We start from the raw sequence: 17025 nt of genomic DNA on the forward strand, positions 1-17025 counted from the left end.
CGATAAATCTCCAATCCTTAATGCGAGAGCAGTCGATTGTAGAAATTGTTCAATGTCTGCTTGCTTTTGCATCAACAAATTCCACGTTGAAAAAGGCAACACTATTTGATTGCCTCGATTATCACCGAGAATCAGTTCCACGTACGACACAGCTCCAACGCTTATTCCAATGTCCAAATACTTGTACGACGTTGGGGTTAGAGCGTATCTTCTTCCAAGTATGCGAGTCGCACGACGAGGCTGAATGCTATAAAAATATATAAATTAGATCAATATTTAAAAAAATTAATAAATAAAATATTTAAAGATCGAAACTTACGTGTCACATTTTTGCTTCTTACACGGTGGAGTTTCACCGTTTCGAATCGGAACGTAAAAATTCATGTTGATTTCTTCAGTGAACCTTTCACACGCGCGATTGATGCAATACTGATCGTATTAGAATTAATATCAATTCAAATAGTATCGCAAATTGCAATGTAGAGGGGATTATTGCTGACACGACATTTTAATTTCCTCTAAAATTTTGTCGCGCCGATGTACGGCTGCGATGACATCATCCCTAGAACAAAGATTTAGCTGAATTCGCTAAAATCGAACGCCGATGTACGGCTGCTCCCGACGCAACCACGTTAGATTTTTCAAATGTATGTGACAAAACGCGAAATTATCAAGGTTAAATTGCAGACGCTACTCCGGGAATTTTTTAAGATGAAATCATTCTAGAATGTTCGATGATATGCATGAGACAGTATATAAATCATGCCGTCAAGGTTAAAACACACATCACCCCTAGACAAAGATTTAGCTGAATGTGCTAAAATCGTGCGCCGATGTACGGTTGCTCCCGACGCAACCACGTCAGATTTTTTCAAATGTACGTGACAAAACGTAAAATTTTCAAGGTTAAATTGCGCATCAGAACAAAGATTTAGCTGAATGCGCTAAAATCGAGCGTCGATGTACGGCTGCTCCTGATGCAATCACGTCAGATTTTTCAAATGTACGTGACAAAACGCGAAATTTTCAAGGTTAAGATGTGCATCGGAACAAAGATTAACCGCCAAGGTTAAAACGCACATCACCCCTAGACAAAGATTTAGCTGAATGTGCTAAAATCAAGCGCCGTTTTACGGCTGCTCCCGATGCAACCACATCAGATTTTTCAAATTTACGTGACAAAACGCGAAATTATCAAGGTTAAATTGCAGACGCTACTCCGGGGAATTTTTTAAGATGAAATTATTCTAGAATGTTCGATGATATGCACGAGACAGTATATAAATCATGATCAAGAGGCACGCCCCGCCAGTAATTTTGCTAAAGTACATCCGGAACTATCATTGGGAAGCGCATTTCGCAAGTGTGTTACAATATGGAGGAACAAAATTTGCGAGAGCAATCCACATTGATTGATTCGCTGGAAGATTACATTGTGTGGGAACAACGATGCGACCAATACATCGAGTCGTTGGAAGAGCAAAGTCGCATCAAGCGACCGCGATTATCGATCGGAAATCGACAATCGCTGATTGCTCGGATCGCGCGCCTCGAAGGGTTGAAAAATTCGGTACGTGGACGTTTCGTACACGCGGGTGCCGGATGTAGCGCGCGTCAAAATAGACTTGTGTGGCGCGAGATTGATACGGCGTTCGAGAGTCGCGTATCGACTGGTGCGGTGATAAACTATAATCACATTGAACCTCGCCAATTTCTCGATGATGCCAAAGACATAGTGATAGAACATGTGCAGGACGTTATGAAAAAACACTGTAATGTGAAAGTGAACACTATATTTAACGGTGAATTCGTGGCTGGGGATAAACACGCCAACAAAAGTATCAATACGCGAAACTATGAACTCTTTCGCACATCCGATTTACGCGAGTGGTACGAACGGCGTGTTATCGAACCCACCCTAGCGTCTCTGGAAGAGTTTCAGGAACGCGATAGCGGGTGGGCTTTGTCGCGAATACTAAATTTAACTGTAAATATAAATAAGTATAATCCTATGCGTGCGGGGTGTCACATCAAATTACCGCGGGAGATTATGTTGAAAAGAGCGGTGATTAATGTACAATCTAAAGACAATGCGTGTTTCGCGTGGGCAGTGGTCGCCGCCCTATACCCCGCCGAAAGAGACACGAATCGGGAATCATCGTACCCGCATTACACGACAGTGCTGAATCTCCAGAACATTGAGTTTCCAGTGACTGTGAACCAAATAAAAAATTTTGAACTTGCCAATAACATTTCGATCAACGTCTACAACATCGAAGACAAGAACATCATTGTCCCGATGCGTCTTTCGCAGCAGAAGCAGGACAAGCATATCAACTTGCTTTACATTGAAGACGACAACAGCGTCGGACATTTTGCATGGATTAAGAATTTATCCCGGCTCGTGAGCTCACAACTGAGCAAACAGGATCACAAGAAATATATATGCGACCGGTAAGTTTAATTTATATTGAATAATTATAGGTTATATACGCTTTGTTATATAAATCTTTAAAAAATTTTTCTTTTACAGATGCCTGCACTATTTTAATTCGGACGCCAAGTTGCAGTCGCATACGGTCGACTGCGGAAAGATGAACGATTGCGCTGTCCGATTGCCGAGCGATAAGGACAAGTGGTTATCGTTCAACAACTTTAATCGGAAGGAGCGGCTCCCATTCGTCGTGTACGCCGACCTGGAATGCGTTCTGGCCAAGATGGATGAAGAACAGCGAAATTTGCGTCAACATCACCAAGTATTTAGTATAGCTTATTATGTACATTGTTCATACGACGAATCTTTATCGGCGTCGTAGCGCCGATTGTATAGCATGGTTCGCCGCAGACCTCAAAAATTTAGCGTTACATGTAAAAAATATTTTAAAAACAAATGTCCCCATGGTAAATTTGACGTCCGAAGAGTGGGAGAAATTCCATAGCGCCACTCAATGTCATATATGCGAAAAACCGTTCGTGCAAGACGATACACGCGTTCGCGATCATTGCCATCTGACCGGGCGGTACAGAGGTCCAGCACACTCAAATTGCAATTTAAATTATAAAGAATCTTTTTGTATTCCCATAGTTTTTCACAATTTATCCGGTTATGATTCACATTTCATTATCGAGGAAATAGCCACATCGTTCGAAGGGAAAATCGAGTTACTTCCGATAACAAAAGAGAAATATATTTCGTTTACAAAAGATGTTTGTATGGATGAAGAATCAAAAAATCATGTAAAATTACGTTTCATCGATTCATTCAAATTTCTCGCATCGAGTCTCGACAAATTGGCATCGTTTTTGGACAAAGATAAACTCAAAATTTTAAAATCAGAATTTCAAAATTTATCAACAGAAAATTTCAATTTGTTAACGCGAAAAGGTGTATTTCCGTACGAATACATCGACTCTGTAGAGAGGTTGCAAGATACGTGTTTACCACCGCGCGAATCGTTTTACAGTTCCTTGACCGGTGACACTGTATCCGAGAGCGATTACGCGCACGCCGAGAACATCTGGACGCGATTCTCCATTCGAACGCTAGGCGAATATAGCGATTTATATCTTAAAATTGATGTCTTGTTATTAGCCGACATTTTCGAAAACTTTCGAGATAAATGTATCGAAAGTTACGGATTCGACCCCGCGTATTACTATACTCTCCCCGGATACACGTGGGACGCCATGTTGAAACATACCAAGATCACGTTCGAGCTGCTTACTGACATCGACATGGTTATGTTCATCGAACGTGGTATACGCGGCGGTCTGAGTCAATGTTCGGGTAGATACGCTCGCGCTAATAACAAGTACATAGAGTCGTACGATCCATCGAAACCATCATCGTACTTGATGTACTTTGATGTAAATAATTTGTACGGATGGGCAATGTGTCAACCGTTGCCTTACGCCAATTTTCAATGGGTCGACGATGTGACCAATTTTGATGTATCATCCATCACGCTAGATTCGCCTACAGGCTATGTCCTCGAAGTGGACCTCGAGTACCCGCAACATCTTCACGATGCGCACACTGACCTACCGTTTTGCCCGACACGCGACAAACCACCTGGCAAGCGGGAATTCAAACTGCTTGCAACGCTATACGATAAGAAGCGTTACGTGATACACTATCGCAACCTGCAGCAGTGTACGCGTCACGGTCTTCGCGTAACAAAAATACATCGAATTTTACAGTTTTCACAATCTCCGTGGCTTCGAAATTACATAGAATTAAATACACATTTTAGAACATTGGCTAAAAATGATTTCGAAAAAAATTTATATAAATTAATGAACAATGCAGTGTTTGGTAAAACGATGGAAAATGTGCGCAATCGTGTCGATGTTAAATTATTAACAAAGTGGGATGGTCGGTATGGCGCAGAGGCAATGATCGCGAAACCAAATTTCCACAGCAGAAGCGTTTTTTCAGAAAACTTAATCGCTGTGGAATTGCGCAAACTCGAGGTGAAATTCTACAAACCGATTTACGTGGGTATGTGCATACTCGACATATCCAAGACATGTTTGTACGAGTTTCATCACGAGTATATGACGCCAATGTATCGCGACAAATGCCAGGTAATGTACACCGATACGGATAGTCTCATATATCACATTGAGTGCGCGGATGTGTATGAGAATATGAAGCGCGATATTATCAGATTCGACACGAGCGATTATGCAGTGGATAATGCGTACGGTATACCGCTTGTAAATAAAAAGGTACCGGGCCTGATGAAGGACGAAAACAACGGTACCATAATGACCGAATTCGTCGGGCTCAGAGCAAAGATGTACGCGTTACGAGTGAATGGAAAAAAGGACACGAAGAAAGTTAAAGGTGTCAAGAGTAACGTTGTTGCGAGAACGATAACGTTTGACGACTACACGCGGTGTTTGAAAGAAGAAATTGAAATGACGCGTCAGCAGTCGTGTATACGATCGTGTATACGATCTAAACTGCACCAAGTATACACGATCTGCGAGACGAAAATTGCTCTGAGTCCGTACGACGATAAGCGGTATATCGTACCCGAAACCACCGATACGTTACCATGGGGACATTATAGAATACCATTGTAAATAAATGTATATTTTATTTATTATTAATTGTATATTTTGTACATAACCATGTATATATTTTTATATTTAATACATTTTATATATTTTTATATTATTAAATATTTATATATTAAATTATTTATATAGTTTATATGTATATTATTTTAATAAATATTTATAATACACTATTTTTATGTATCCAAGAGTTGTATGATTTATCCATTCCCAACCATTTCACGTATACGTCATCACCCTTTTCCCGCAAAATTTTTTCCACGAGATATACGTCGGGATTAGCGACGCGTTGTAATTCGTATTCGTAGAATCCTCCAGCGACGGGATCTCCACGCGAATCTTCGAGTATGAATGTCGCGGGATTAGTTTTCTGCACCTCGACAATCTTAAAAACTTCGGTCGTCCAATTAGGTGTGAAACCTTTTTCAAAGATGGTCTTGTATTTGCTTACGCGTACCGAATCGCCTACTTTAAATTTTGTCGGAGCCGCAATTTTTACGTTACTATACACCGTATTTAAAAGTTTTTCGGCGATCGCTGGAGTGACGTCGGCAGGTCTCATACCGATGGTGCGATGTTTTCGCGTATTGTACTCTGCAACGAGTCGAGATAGCTCGTCGATCCATTTGTAATTTCCGTTGAGCGTAAACATTTTCCACATATTGTTTTTCAAAGTACGGTTGAATCGTTCCACGACCGAGGCTTTCATAATGGAATACGTCGAGTAATGATTAATGTTGTGTTTCTTCATGAGTTTCTGCACACTCGCGTTGTAAAATTCTTTTCCTCTGTCGGTTTGAAAATTTTTCGGACACCTTTTATCGTCTCCAATAATCTTTGCAATCGTTTCGGACATTTCGTTTCCGCTCTTACTCTTGAGCGGTACGGCCCACGCATACTTGCTCAACACATCGATAACTGTGAGTATGTATTTATGACCCTTGTTGAGTCGAGAATACGAACGCATGTCGACCACGTCCGCCTGTCACAGATCGTCGTATCCGCGTACAATGACGCGTCTTCGTGGAAAATTTCTTATCGCCGGAGCATGTAGTTCCTCGACAAGTTGTCGCTTTTCGGAGGTGTTTATCTTCTGTCGCACGTTTGATCGAGGCATAATTAATATTGCGATATTAGTATCTCTCGTTTACTGTGTCGAGTCAGATGTTGCATATCTCAGCACATTCTTTATCTCGTCCATCATTATTCGTAGCGCCTGCACGTGTGTTTCAAGCGTGATAATTTTTTGCTCAATTTCTCCCTGTCGATCTCTCAAAAGTTTATCCACGTATCGTTTGTTGACGGCGTCAGTATCAGTTTCCGGTTGCGCTACACGTTGAATCTTGCGCGACCTTGCGTCAAAGCCGGTAGTAGTCTGGCAGAGAGCGTTATCGCGAACGTAATTTCTCAATAATCCATTCCATTGATAGTACAAATTATTCGACGTTCCGAGCGATAATCCAAATTTATTAATCGACATTTCGGTACCGAGAACTTTGACCGAATGACATGTATCGTTGACGCTTAGTTTAATTTATAATAATGCCAGCCTCGCGAAGTTCTTCGATAATTGACAAGATTTCATTGTCGTGAGCATTCTTGCCGGCTCGACGCGAGGCGTCCAGCAATCGCAAACGATCTATCAATTCGTTGGGATCGTTCCAATGCACGTAATCGATCATGTTGTCGCTTAGCGTCATGGTGTGCGGCGCGTCTATACCTCTTCCCACCTTTCTATCGGGGAATAATGGTGCAATTATATATTTGTACTTGTATCCTTTGTTACTTTTAATAGGATTATTAACTTTGTTGTCACGTTTATGCGCATTTGTTGCTTTTAATATACTTTGATATTTATACAAATCGTCTTGAGTGTATTTTTTATGATTGGGAAATTTTCTAAAAATCAAATCGTAGATACCTTCGGATCCCGTATATTTTATTCCATCGATAATTATATTATCTTCCATGTCCACATCGAAACGTTTATCACCGAGCATCATTCCTTCGCTGGTAAATTTAACACCGTAGACGTAATTCATACTTTTATTTTTATCAACACTCATGATAGCTCCTATATATTTTTGCGCTAGTGGACCAAAATGATCTCGGAACGTTTTCTGACCTTCGGACGTTTCTAATTCATGTCGGACCGATGTTACAAACGAATCGGGCGTGGTCTCATAAATTTCTTCGACGGACGGGGATGGTATTGTTTGACGCGGTTGTACTTTTATCGGAGTAGAAACAGTAGCCATATTAGAAAATTGTTTCCTTCGTTTCGATCGATTCGGTGTCGAATATATCGGCGAATCGTTTATCGGCATATTTATCCGTGCTCGCTTTATTCCTTGCTTCGACTCTTTTATTTTTTCCTCGTGCTTCTCTCCAAACGTTAAACTCAATGGTTCAATTTTCGACGCATCAGATTCCACAGTATTTTCGACAAGCTATTTTAAAGGTTCGGTAATTGGCTTAAATTGTCTTTCCAATGCAACGTCTTCCTCCATTTTACCAGTTTTCAAAGCGCGATATTTTTTGCGAATTGATTCGCTCATTTTTGCAATCTCTATCGCAATCTTTTCACGATCGCCGTTCATGATGCTTGATCGATGTGTCGATGACGACTGATCGCTTTACGGTATCGCGAAATCATTAAATCCTCTTCTATATCGTCCATTGATCAACGTGCTGTCTTTATCAATGACTATGAAGCCATATTTGCGTTGCCAACATTTCTGACACAATGCGCGGAAATCGTTGTAAGACATGTCAGTATTTACATGATCGTTGTACACATGTTTCAAGTTTGTGCCGTCTTGTTTAAATAAAATCAAAAGATTCGCATTGTCGCGTATAAGATGCTTAGGTATCTTGGCATACGTTTGACAAAGATAGAAACAGTCGACGCTCGAGTGTCGACCCATTGCAAAGTATTCTCTTATCGTATCTTGCTTGTCACATGCCACGTCATCAAAGATAAAGATGGAATTCGGAAGCGCCTCGCTCGGTGGAATGACATCGCTGTTATTAGAGAATGTGAAATAACCAATTTCGTCTATAGGTGCTAATAAATTTTCCAAGTATCTATATTTCGGTTGTTGAAGCGATTTCGAGTATACGTACGCCTTCTCGAAACGTACACCGTACGGACTTTCTATCAAACTAATCAACACGTTTGTCTTACCGCAGTTTGAAGGGCCACAAACGATACCGCGTATAGTAGTCGGTAGCATGTTTCCATGCTTGCGTACTTTTTTCTCCGATATTAGTCTATCGTCGAAATTTGATACTTTGATTATCCGCGCTTGTCGCACGAACCGCATGTTTTCTCTTTCGAATCAATTTTGCGAATGATCACGAGGGGGGAGACCTATTTATAGAGGTGTCTCAACTCGAAACCGTTCAGTATCAAAATGTTTCTCCTTCTGTCGGATGAAAGAGACATTTTCCGGCTTACCGCCGAACAACTGCAGTATATCCCAAAGATTGTTTTACTACAAAATTTTGGTGATTACGTGGAACGATTGTGGGACAAGCTTCCAGAATATATAAAGGCTGATTCGGAGGTTCGACAATATCGTTCGTGCATGCGACATTACAATCAGCCGTGGCAGCGAACGCACATCGACGGTCCGCCACCGTTAATAAAAGATTGCTACGAATGTCAGCGAGAATCGTAAGAGATAGCGGTCTCTTAAATCGTGCGATAAACGCGCTTCCCATCGAATTACATATTCCCGGTTATCAGTTTTGCGGCCCGGGAACTCGATTAGAGAAACGATTGGCTAGAGGCGATCGAGGCATCAATCCATTGGACGCCGCTTGTCGCGAGCACGACATTGCTTACTCGCGAAGCAACGACCTCGGTCAACGACACGTCGCGGATCGCATACTAGCTGCAAGAGCGCGAGAACGCATTACCGCGAGGGATTCGACTCTTGGCGAAAGAGCAGCCGCTACGACTGTTTGGGCGGCAATGAAGGCAAAGACAAAACTCGGCATGGGAATGAAAAAGTCATCGACGACAAAGAGGAGGAAAAAACGAATACTTCCAGTAGCGAAACGCGGTGGTATTTTACCACTTTTACCGTTGTTGGGAGTTGTCGGTTCTTTGGCCGGCGGTGCGGCGGGAATCGCAAAGGCGGTAAACGATAGCAAGGCGGCGCAACGTCAGCTGGAAGAGTTGCAGCGTCACAATCGCGCTATGGAAGGTCGCGGACTTTATCTCGCTCCGTACAAGCGTGGACAGGGATTCTCAACAAAGTCTAAGAGAAAAAAAAAACGTCGAAAAAACATTAAAAATGCCTACGGGTGCGACAACTAACGTGCAATTGGAACAATTGGCGAAACGTATGCACATACCGTTCTTTAGAGGTGTTTTCATGCGCAATAATTTACCAATAAGCGGTGTACGACGAAACGAGAGCGGTATCGTCAATTTGGATGACGTTGATGGTCCCGGTACTCATTGGGTAGCGTACGCAAAGAGGGGAGATCGTGTCGTATATTTCGACAGTTTTGGAAACCTTCGACCACCCAAGGAACTTGTGCGATATTTCGGACGAGTGAAAATTGAATACAATTATGCATCTTATCAAAGTTACAATCAGAGCATCTGTGGACAGTTGTGTTTAAAATTTCTTCAAACAGTCGACGATCAATTTAAAGCCTGACAATCCATCGTCACGACTCAGTATTCGTTCGACATGTCACTGACACTTACGTTGACTGGCAGAAGCAGCGTTCTCGCTGTAAGCTATTTTCCCGCTATAGATTTGACTGATGCCGATTATGAGCTTGGATTAACGGATTTTGAAACTTATCATACGATTCCAAACGTAAATTTTTCGAATAATAAATTTTACTTTGGCAACGACGACAAGGAAATTACGATTCCCGAAGGATCGTACGAATTGCACGCTATAAATGACTATCTCAAACGTGCAATTTTGCAAGATGAACACCTTTCCAGAGATGTTGAAAACGATTATGATGAGGAATATCCAATAGCGCTTCGCGCCAATCATAGCACGCTAAAGAGCGAAATCAAATGTGCCTACAGAATAAACTTTACCAAACCCGACAATGTAGGATCCTTGCTTGGATTCTCGTCGAATCGTATATTGCAACCTCGCGAGTGGTACGAATCGGACGAACCGGTTAATATTATAAACGTAAATATTATTCGTATAGAATGTAACATGACTACTGGTGCGTACAGCAATGGCATGCGCGTACACACGATACATGAATTTTCACCGAGCGTACCGCCAGGATATAAGATATCGGAAACGCCGGCACAGATCATTTATCTGCCGATCATCGTACGGAGCATTACGGATTTAACGATACGTATTGTGGATCAAAGAGGTCGATTGCTCGATTTTCGAGGAGAGGAAATTACCGTAAGATTGCATATACGGCGGCGACAAACATAGTATGCTCGTGCTGAACGAAACGGAGCACGCGAGGTACAACACTTTTACGAGGGACAATACTATTGCGGTATCGGGTGACAATAATAAGATAGCCATTAAGAAGAAGCTGAGCGCGTTGAATCGTGAATTTTTAAAATCATTGGGATTCATCGTACGAAAAGAATGATTGATATTTTGAATATCGGAGGTGAGCCAGTCTTTGACGATCGCATCGTCAAGATTGAGACTCATACATACAATCCGTACGCCAATACGACGCTTGGATACAGCGACGAGATACGAATACCTATACAACATCAGGATTTGTACACGTTACCGTGCGAAAGCTTTCTTTATATCGAGGGAAGGTTTAATGTGCGTAAAGCGAATGACGAAATGAAGGTTGTATTGGGAAACAATTGCGTCGCATTCATGTTTGATGAGCTTCGATACGAACTCGACGGAGTAGAGATTGATCGCAACAGAAATGTTGGAATAACTTCGACGCTCAAAAATTATGTCTTTCTAACGCACCAGAAAAGTATAAACTTGAAGAACGCTGCGTGGGATTTGACGTACAATGGTGACAAAAATTATTTCAACTATTGCGTACCGCTCAACATGCTGCTGGGATTTTGCGAAGATTATAAACGCGTTGTGATTAACGCTCGTCACGAATTGATTTTGATACGTTCGCGCAACGATAATAATTGTCTATTCGGACACCCATCGTCGGAAGCTGAGATTGAATTACTCAAGATACAGTGGCGTATGTCTCATGTAATATTGAACGAGATTAATAAATTGTCGATATTGCGAATGTTGGAAAGCGGACGATACTTGAACATGAGTTTCAGATCTTGGGATCTATATGAATTTCCTCTGCTGCATAGCACGACTAAGCATTCATGGACCGTGAAAGCCGCCTCCCAGCTAGAGAAACCACGATATGTGATCTTTGCACTGCAAACTGGTAAAAAGAATTCAGTGTCACAAGATGTTACATTATTCGATGACTGCAAATTGACCAACGTTAAACTCTATTTAAACTCGGAATTTTATCCCTATGATGATTTAAATTTAGATTTTGAAAAAAATAGATTCGCCGTTCTATTCAACATGTACTCTCGTTTTCGCAAATCTTATTATGGATGCGATGATAATGCAACGCTATTAACCATTTCAAAGTTTCTACATTGCGGTCCTCTCGCGGTCATTGATTGCTCGCGACAAAACGAGTCTGTCAAAACTGCTACCGTGGACGTGAGAATAGAGTTTGAATGCAGGGAAAATATACCGGCGAATACTACCGCCTACTGTCTCATCTTGCACGATCGGGTTGTCGAATATAATCCATTGACCAATGTAGTCCGTAAAATTACATAAGTCAGCAAATATCCCCTCCATTGCATATGAAAAAATATAAAAGATTGAGATGTTTGACGATCGACATCAGTCTGCGATCGGATCTTGTCATCATGGCTGTGCCAACGTTTGTGGATCTACAAGGATTTATCGTTGGGAAAAATTTTGTCGTGAAGGAAGCTGCTGTTCTGAGAAAGGGATCCGTACTTTCTCATTATATTTTTACATGTCCCGAACCATGGCACATGCTCACAAAATCTGAGAGATGTCAGGTTTTATGGTTGATGAAAAATCACCATGGATTATCGTGGAATGATGGACACGTTTCATATTGGAAATCGAAACGTTTAATTACGACAGCGGTGATGGGTGCAACGGGGGAGGATGATGATGCGTCACCTCTCGTGTACGTTAAAGGGCATGAAAAACGGCAATGGCTAGCCGATATACTGGACAATGATGCAAGAAACGATGTGATTATCGAAACTTTGGATGCAGATTATGAGGATGTAGCTTCTTTAAATAAGTTAGATGTTAAGAATACTGTACGTTGTGAAAATCATGTAAAAAATTGCGCTTTAGAAAATGTATTTAAGATTTATAATTGGTGATTGAAACATCATGATTCATCGAATCCATATTTATAATAAATTGATGATGCAATATATTTTTATCGTCTTTCTTATTCTCTCCTTTCTTTCCTCATCTCTATCTATGTACGTGTGCAGTATCGTGTTTCCGTACGCGACACAGCTGCCACAGATATTGTATTTCGATACTACATTGTGGTAAATGATAAAACATTTAAATATTTGATAATTGAATATAGTTTTACGTTCGATGACCGTTCGACGAGCGTTCATTCCCGTTCGACGAGCGTTTGTTTCCGTTCGACGGGCGTTCGTTTCCGTTCGATTACCGTTCAATTACCGTTCGACGAGCGTTTGTTTCCGTTCGATTACCGTTCAATTACCGTTCGATGACCGTTCAACGGGCGTTCGTTTCCGTTCGATTACCGTTCAACGGGCGTTCGTTTCTGTTCGACGGGTGTTCAATTACCGTTCATTTCCGTTCGATGACCGTTCAATTACCGTTCGACGACCGTTCAACGAACGTTCGTTTCCGTTCGACGGGCGTTCGATGACCGTTCAATTCTGTTCGACGAGCGTTCGTTTGCGTTCGATGACCGTTCAATTACCGTTCGACGACCGTTCATTTCCGTTCGATGACCGTTCGTTTGCGTTCGACAGTCGTTCGTTTCCGTTCGATGATCGTTAAATTTTATATTTTATATGTTTTATATATTTTTTATTATATTTTTTAAATTTTATATTATTATTATATTTTTTAAATTTTAAATTTTATATTATTATATTATTATTTTATTAGACACACACACATACACACACACACACACACACACACACACAAATTGTATAATACACGCACACATTTTAAAATAAATGTTATATTTAGTATTGAAAAGAAATGTATTTATTTACGCGCCTCTCCTTGCGTTCCCATCCCTTGCGTCTCTCTTGCGCTAGTTGTAAGTATAGCGATATCGTACTCTCTCTCTCTCTTTCGTACGCGCTATCGTTCCAACAATAAGTCTCGCGTTAGTTGTAAGTCTCGCGATATCTTCGTTCTCGCTCGCACGCGTTATCTTAGCTATTATCGTTCTCTCTCGCACACGTTGTTCTCGCGATATTATAGTTCTCTTTCGTATGCGTTCTCTTCGCGCTATTATCGTTCTCTCTCATTCACAAGCTCGCCGCTATCACTCACTCACTTACCTTTGCGTCGTCCTGCTCCCACCTATGTGGCATCTTACAATGCATCATCCTTGGCCCACGTTGACGCCATCCTTGTCGCACGTTGATGCCATCCTTGTCGCACTGTCCTCTTCACAAACACTTAGCGCTATCCTTTTCCCACACGTAGCGCTATTCTTCTCGTACCACCGTCTTCTTTCCGCGGATCCCCCCTACCCGCACGGACCCCCTCATCCATCGCTCGCGCCGCGGATCCCCCCTACCCGCGCGGACCCCCTCGTCCATCGCTCGCGCCGCGGATCCCCCCTACCCGCATGTGACGTCATCATCCCCCGCGTGACGTCATCATCCTCCGAACGTGACGTCATCATCCCCCGCACGTGACGTCATCATCCCCCGCACGTGACGTCATCATCCCCGCGTGACGTCATCATCCCCCGCACGTGACGTCATCATCCCCGCGTGACGTCATCATCCCCCGCACGTGACGTCATCCCCCCCGCGTGACGCCACCCACCCGCGTGACGTCACCCCCCCGCCCGCGGTTCCCCCTCGCCCCTCACCCCCCCTCGGAGCCCCTGCGTTAGAACCGGCTTAGTCTTACTACTAAACAGCTCCACTAAAAATTGTCGAATCTGAATAATTCTTTTCTATCTCAAGAATTAAGCCTCTACTTTAAAAAGTATTTCTTAGATTTTTAATTATTTTTAATTTATCTTTCTTCAAGTGCCACAATCTTATCAAAAATAGATATATACTGTACCCCCAAAAATTGCACAGTTTAACGCACTCTAAAGGGTGGAATCAATTTTCTCAAATTATATGATAACTATCGTAAAATAAGTGAGCTTTTCTTTATAAATTAAAAAAAATAGAATTTGTGCGATATAATGGCGCTTTTCGCGGAATAATGGCGTATTAAAATATCTATACATTTTTGTTTAATACTGATATAACATTAGCATTACCCATTGCTCACCATGAGGAAGTTGCTAGTCGGATTTGGCGTATATGTGTATGTGCGTGCGCATGTATGCATGTGCGTAAGTATGCGTGTGCATGCGTGCGCATGCGCATATAAGCGCGTGTGCGTACGTGCGTGCATATATATATATATATATATATATATATATATATATGCATGTGCATGCGTGTATGTGCGTGTATGTGCAAGTGTGTGTGCGTGCGTATACACGCACGCACACGCACACAGCATGTACGCACACATACATACACATACATACGAACACTCATACACATGCACACATGCACATATGCATACATGCATACACAAGCACACGCACATCCACTCACACATGCACACAATATGTACGCACACATGCATACACACATGTACACACACGTACCACACATGCATACATGCACACACATGCACGCACGCACGCACCATGCACGCTCGCATATACACACAACACACGCACACACATGCACACGCGCGCACGCACCATGCACGCAGGCAGACACACACACAAACGCACAACAAACACACGCACATACAAAACACACATGCGCACATCACCATGCACGCAGGCAGACACACACACACAAACGCACAATAAGCACACGCACATACTCTCTAAATTTCTTAGAGTGAAATCTAACTCCAAACGAGTGAATATTCACTCCAAGTGATAGTGAAAATACTGCCACTCGTAATTAGTGAACATTCACTTTTCACAAAAGTGAACTGCTTAACTCTGAACGTAAAGTGAATGTGTCACTCGGTTCGAAGTGAATAATTCACTTAATCAGAGTGGAGTCATCACTTTCGTCAAGTTATTTTTCACTCAATGAAGAGTGAACAGATTCACTCTTAGGAAGTGAGAGTCTAAGCCGTCTTTCACTAATAATAAGATAACACGTTACGTATATGACGTGAAGCTTCGATTAGTTGAAATGAGAAGCAATCATTGTTTTTTACTTAAATTAATTGAAGGTGAACATCGCACACAGCATGTTATCTCATTGTCGGTGTAAAAGCCGATTAACCTCCTTTTTCCTTGTCACAGCTATATAAATATATTTAACGTTACACACAAAAAAATATGTTTACACTCTTTCGAAATATGTTAAAATAAAAAGATATATCCCTAAAAAGTTACTTTAATATGTCTTGTATACCAAGTACACGTGCAACGAGTTAGTAACGTCGCGAGACAACGATACGACAGTATTGCTAATGGCGGACTCATGCACGCTTCACATGCGCTTTACTCACTCTTCATGAGTAAAAATTTTCACTCTATATAGAGTGAAAATGCTACATAGAGTGAAAATATTCACTCTACAAAATAGAGTATACATATTTACTCTATTTTGCAGAGTGAATTTTTTACTCTACAACAAAAAGTGAGAAGAATTCACTCCTATGAGTGAAAAATCACTCTAACTAGAGTGACTTGACCAGTCACTCAATTTTTCGAGTGCATTTTCACTCTAAGAAATTTAGAGAGTACAAAACACACATGCACACACGCGTGCGCGCAAAATACACACACACATGCACACGCACGCATACATACATGCACATGCACTCACGCACACACGCGCACACACGCACACAAACGCACGCACATGCATATATACGCACGCACATACACATACACGCTCACATGCACGCGCGCACGCATGCGCATGCACACGTACGCACATACATACACGCGCACACACATACACACATATGCCAAATCCGACTAGCAACCTCTTCGTGAGTAACGGGTAATACTAATGTTATTGATAATTGAACAAAACTGTATAGATACTTTAATACGCCATTATATATGCCGCACAAAAAATTATATAATTCTATTTTCTTTAATTTATAAAGAAAAATACATATTTTTGCTTTTAATATTTCATATAATTATCACCAAATTTGCGAGAAAATTAATTACATCCCTTATTGCGTTAATATATACAACTTTTTGGATACAGTACATATTTTTACTGTTGAAAAGATTGTGGCATGAAAGAAAGATAAATAAAAAATCAAACAAATACTTTTTAAAGTAGCAACTTCATTCTTAAGAAGAAAACGAATTATTCAGATTTAATAATTTTTAGCTACGTTAATTTGAATTGATGCAAAATTTTGCCGTGAAGTTATCTATGCGACAATTTTTGTTGAGCATTGCAGTTTCGACGATATTCGACCTCAAAAAAAAAACATAATTTTTTTTCGGACATGTTTTATCCCTTAATATGGAATAAAAACTTGCGTGTACAAAAAAATACATTTCTTTTAAACTTTTGTGTTCAGTTGATTTCAAAAAGAATCAAATTAGTTCCGAATAATTATATGTCCCTTATAAGTAAATTATAATAACATAAATAATATTTATTTTTCCTTCTTTTAAAAA

General features: G+C 41.1%; 1 protein-coding gene across 1 annotated transcript; it reads left to right on the forward strand.

The window, feature by feature from the left end:
- Positions 1-1731: 1731 nt before the first annotated feature.
- LOC145969972 (uncharacterized) lies at positions 1732-2458 on the forward strand. Its single transcript, XM_083096312.1, has one exon. It carries the CDS (start codon positions 1760-1762, stop codon positions 2456-2458), a length of 699 nt encoding a protein of 232 aa, XP_082952438.1. The 5' UTR covers positions 1732-1759.
- Positions 2459-17025: the final 14567 nt, after the last annotated feature.

The sequence above is a fragment of the Camponotus vicinus genome, unplaced genomic scaffold (assembly GCF_025532165.1).
Source record: "Camponotus vicinus isolate PSW18456_S1 unplaced genomic scaffold, iyCamVici1.0 SCAF_4, whole genome shotgun sequence".
Taxonomy (NCBI): Eukaryota; Metazoa; Arthropoda; class Insecta; order Hymenoptera; family Formicidae; genus Camponotus; species Camponotus vicinus.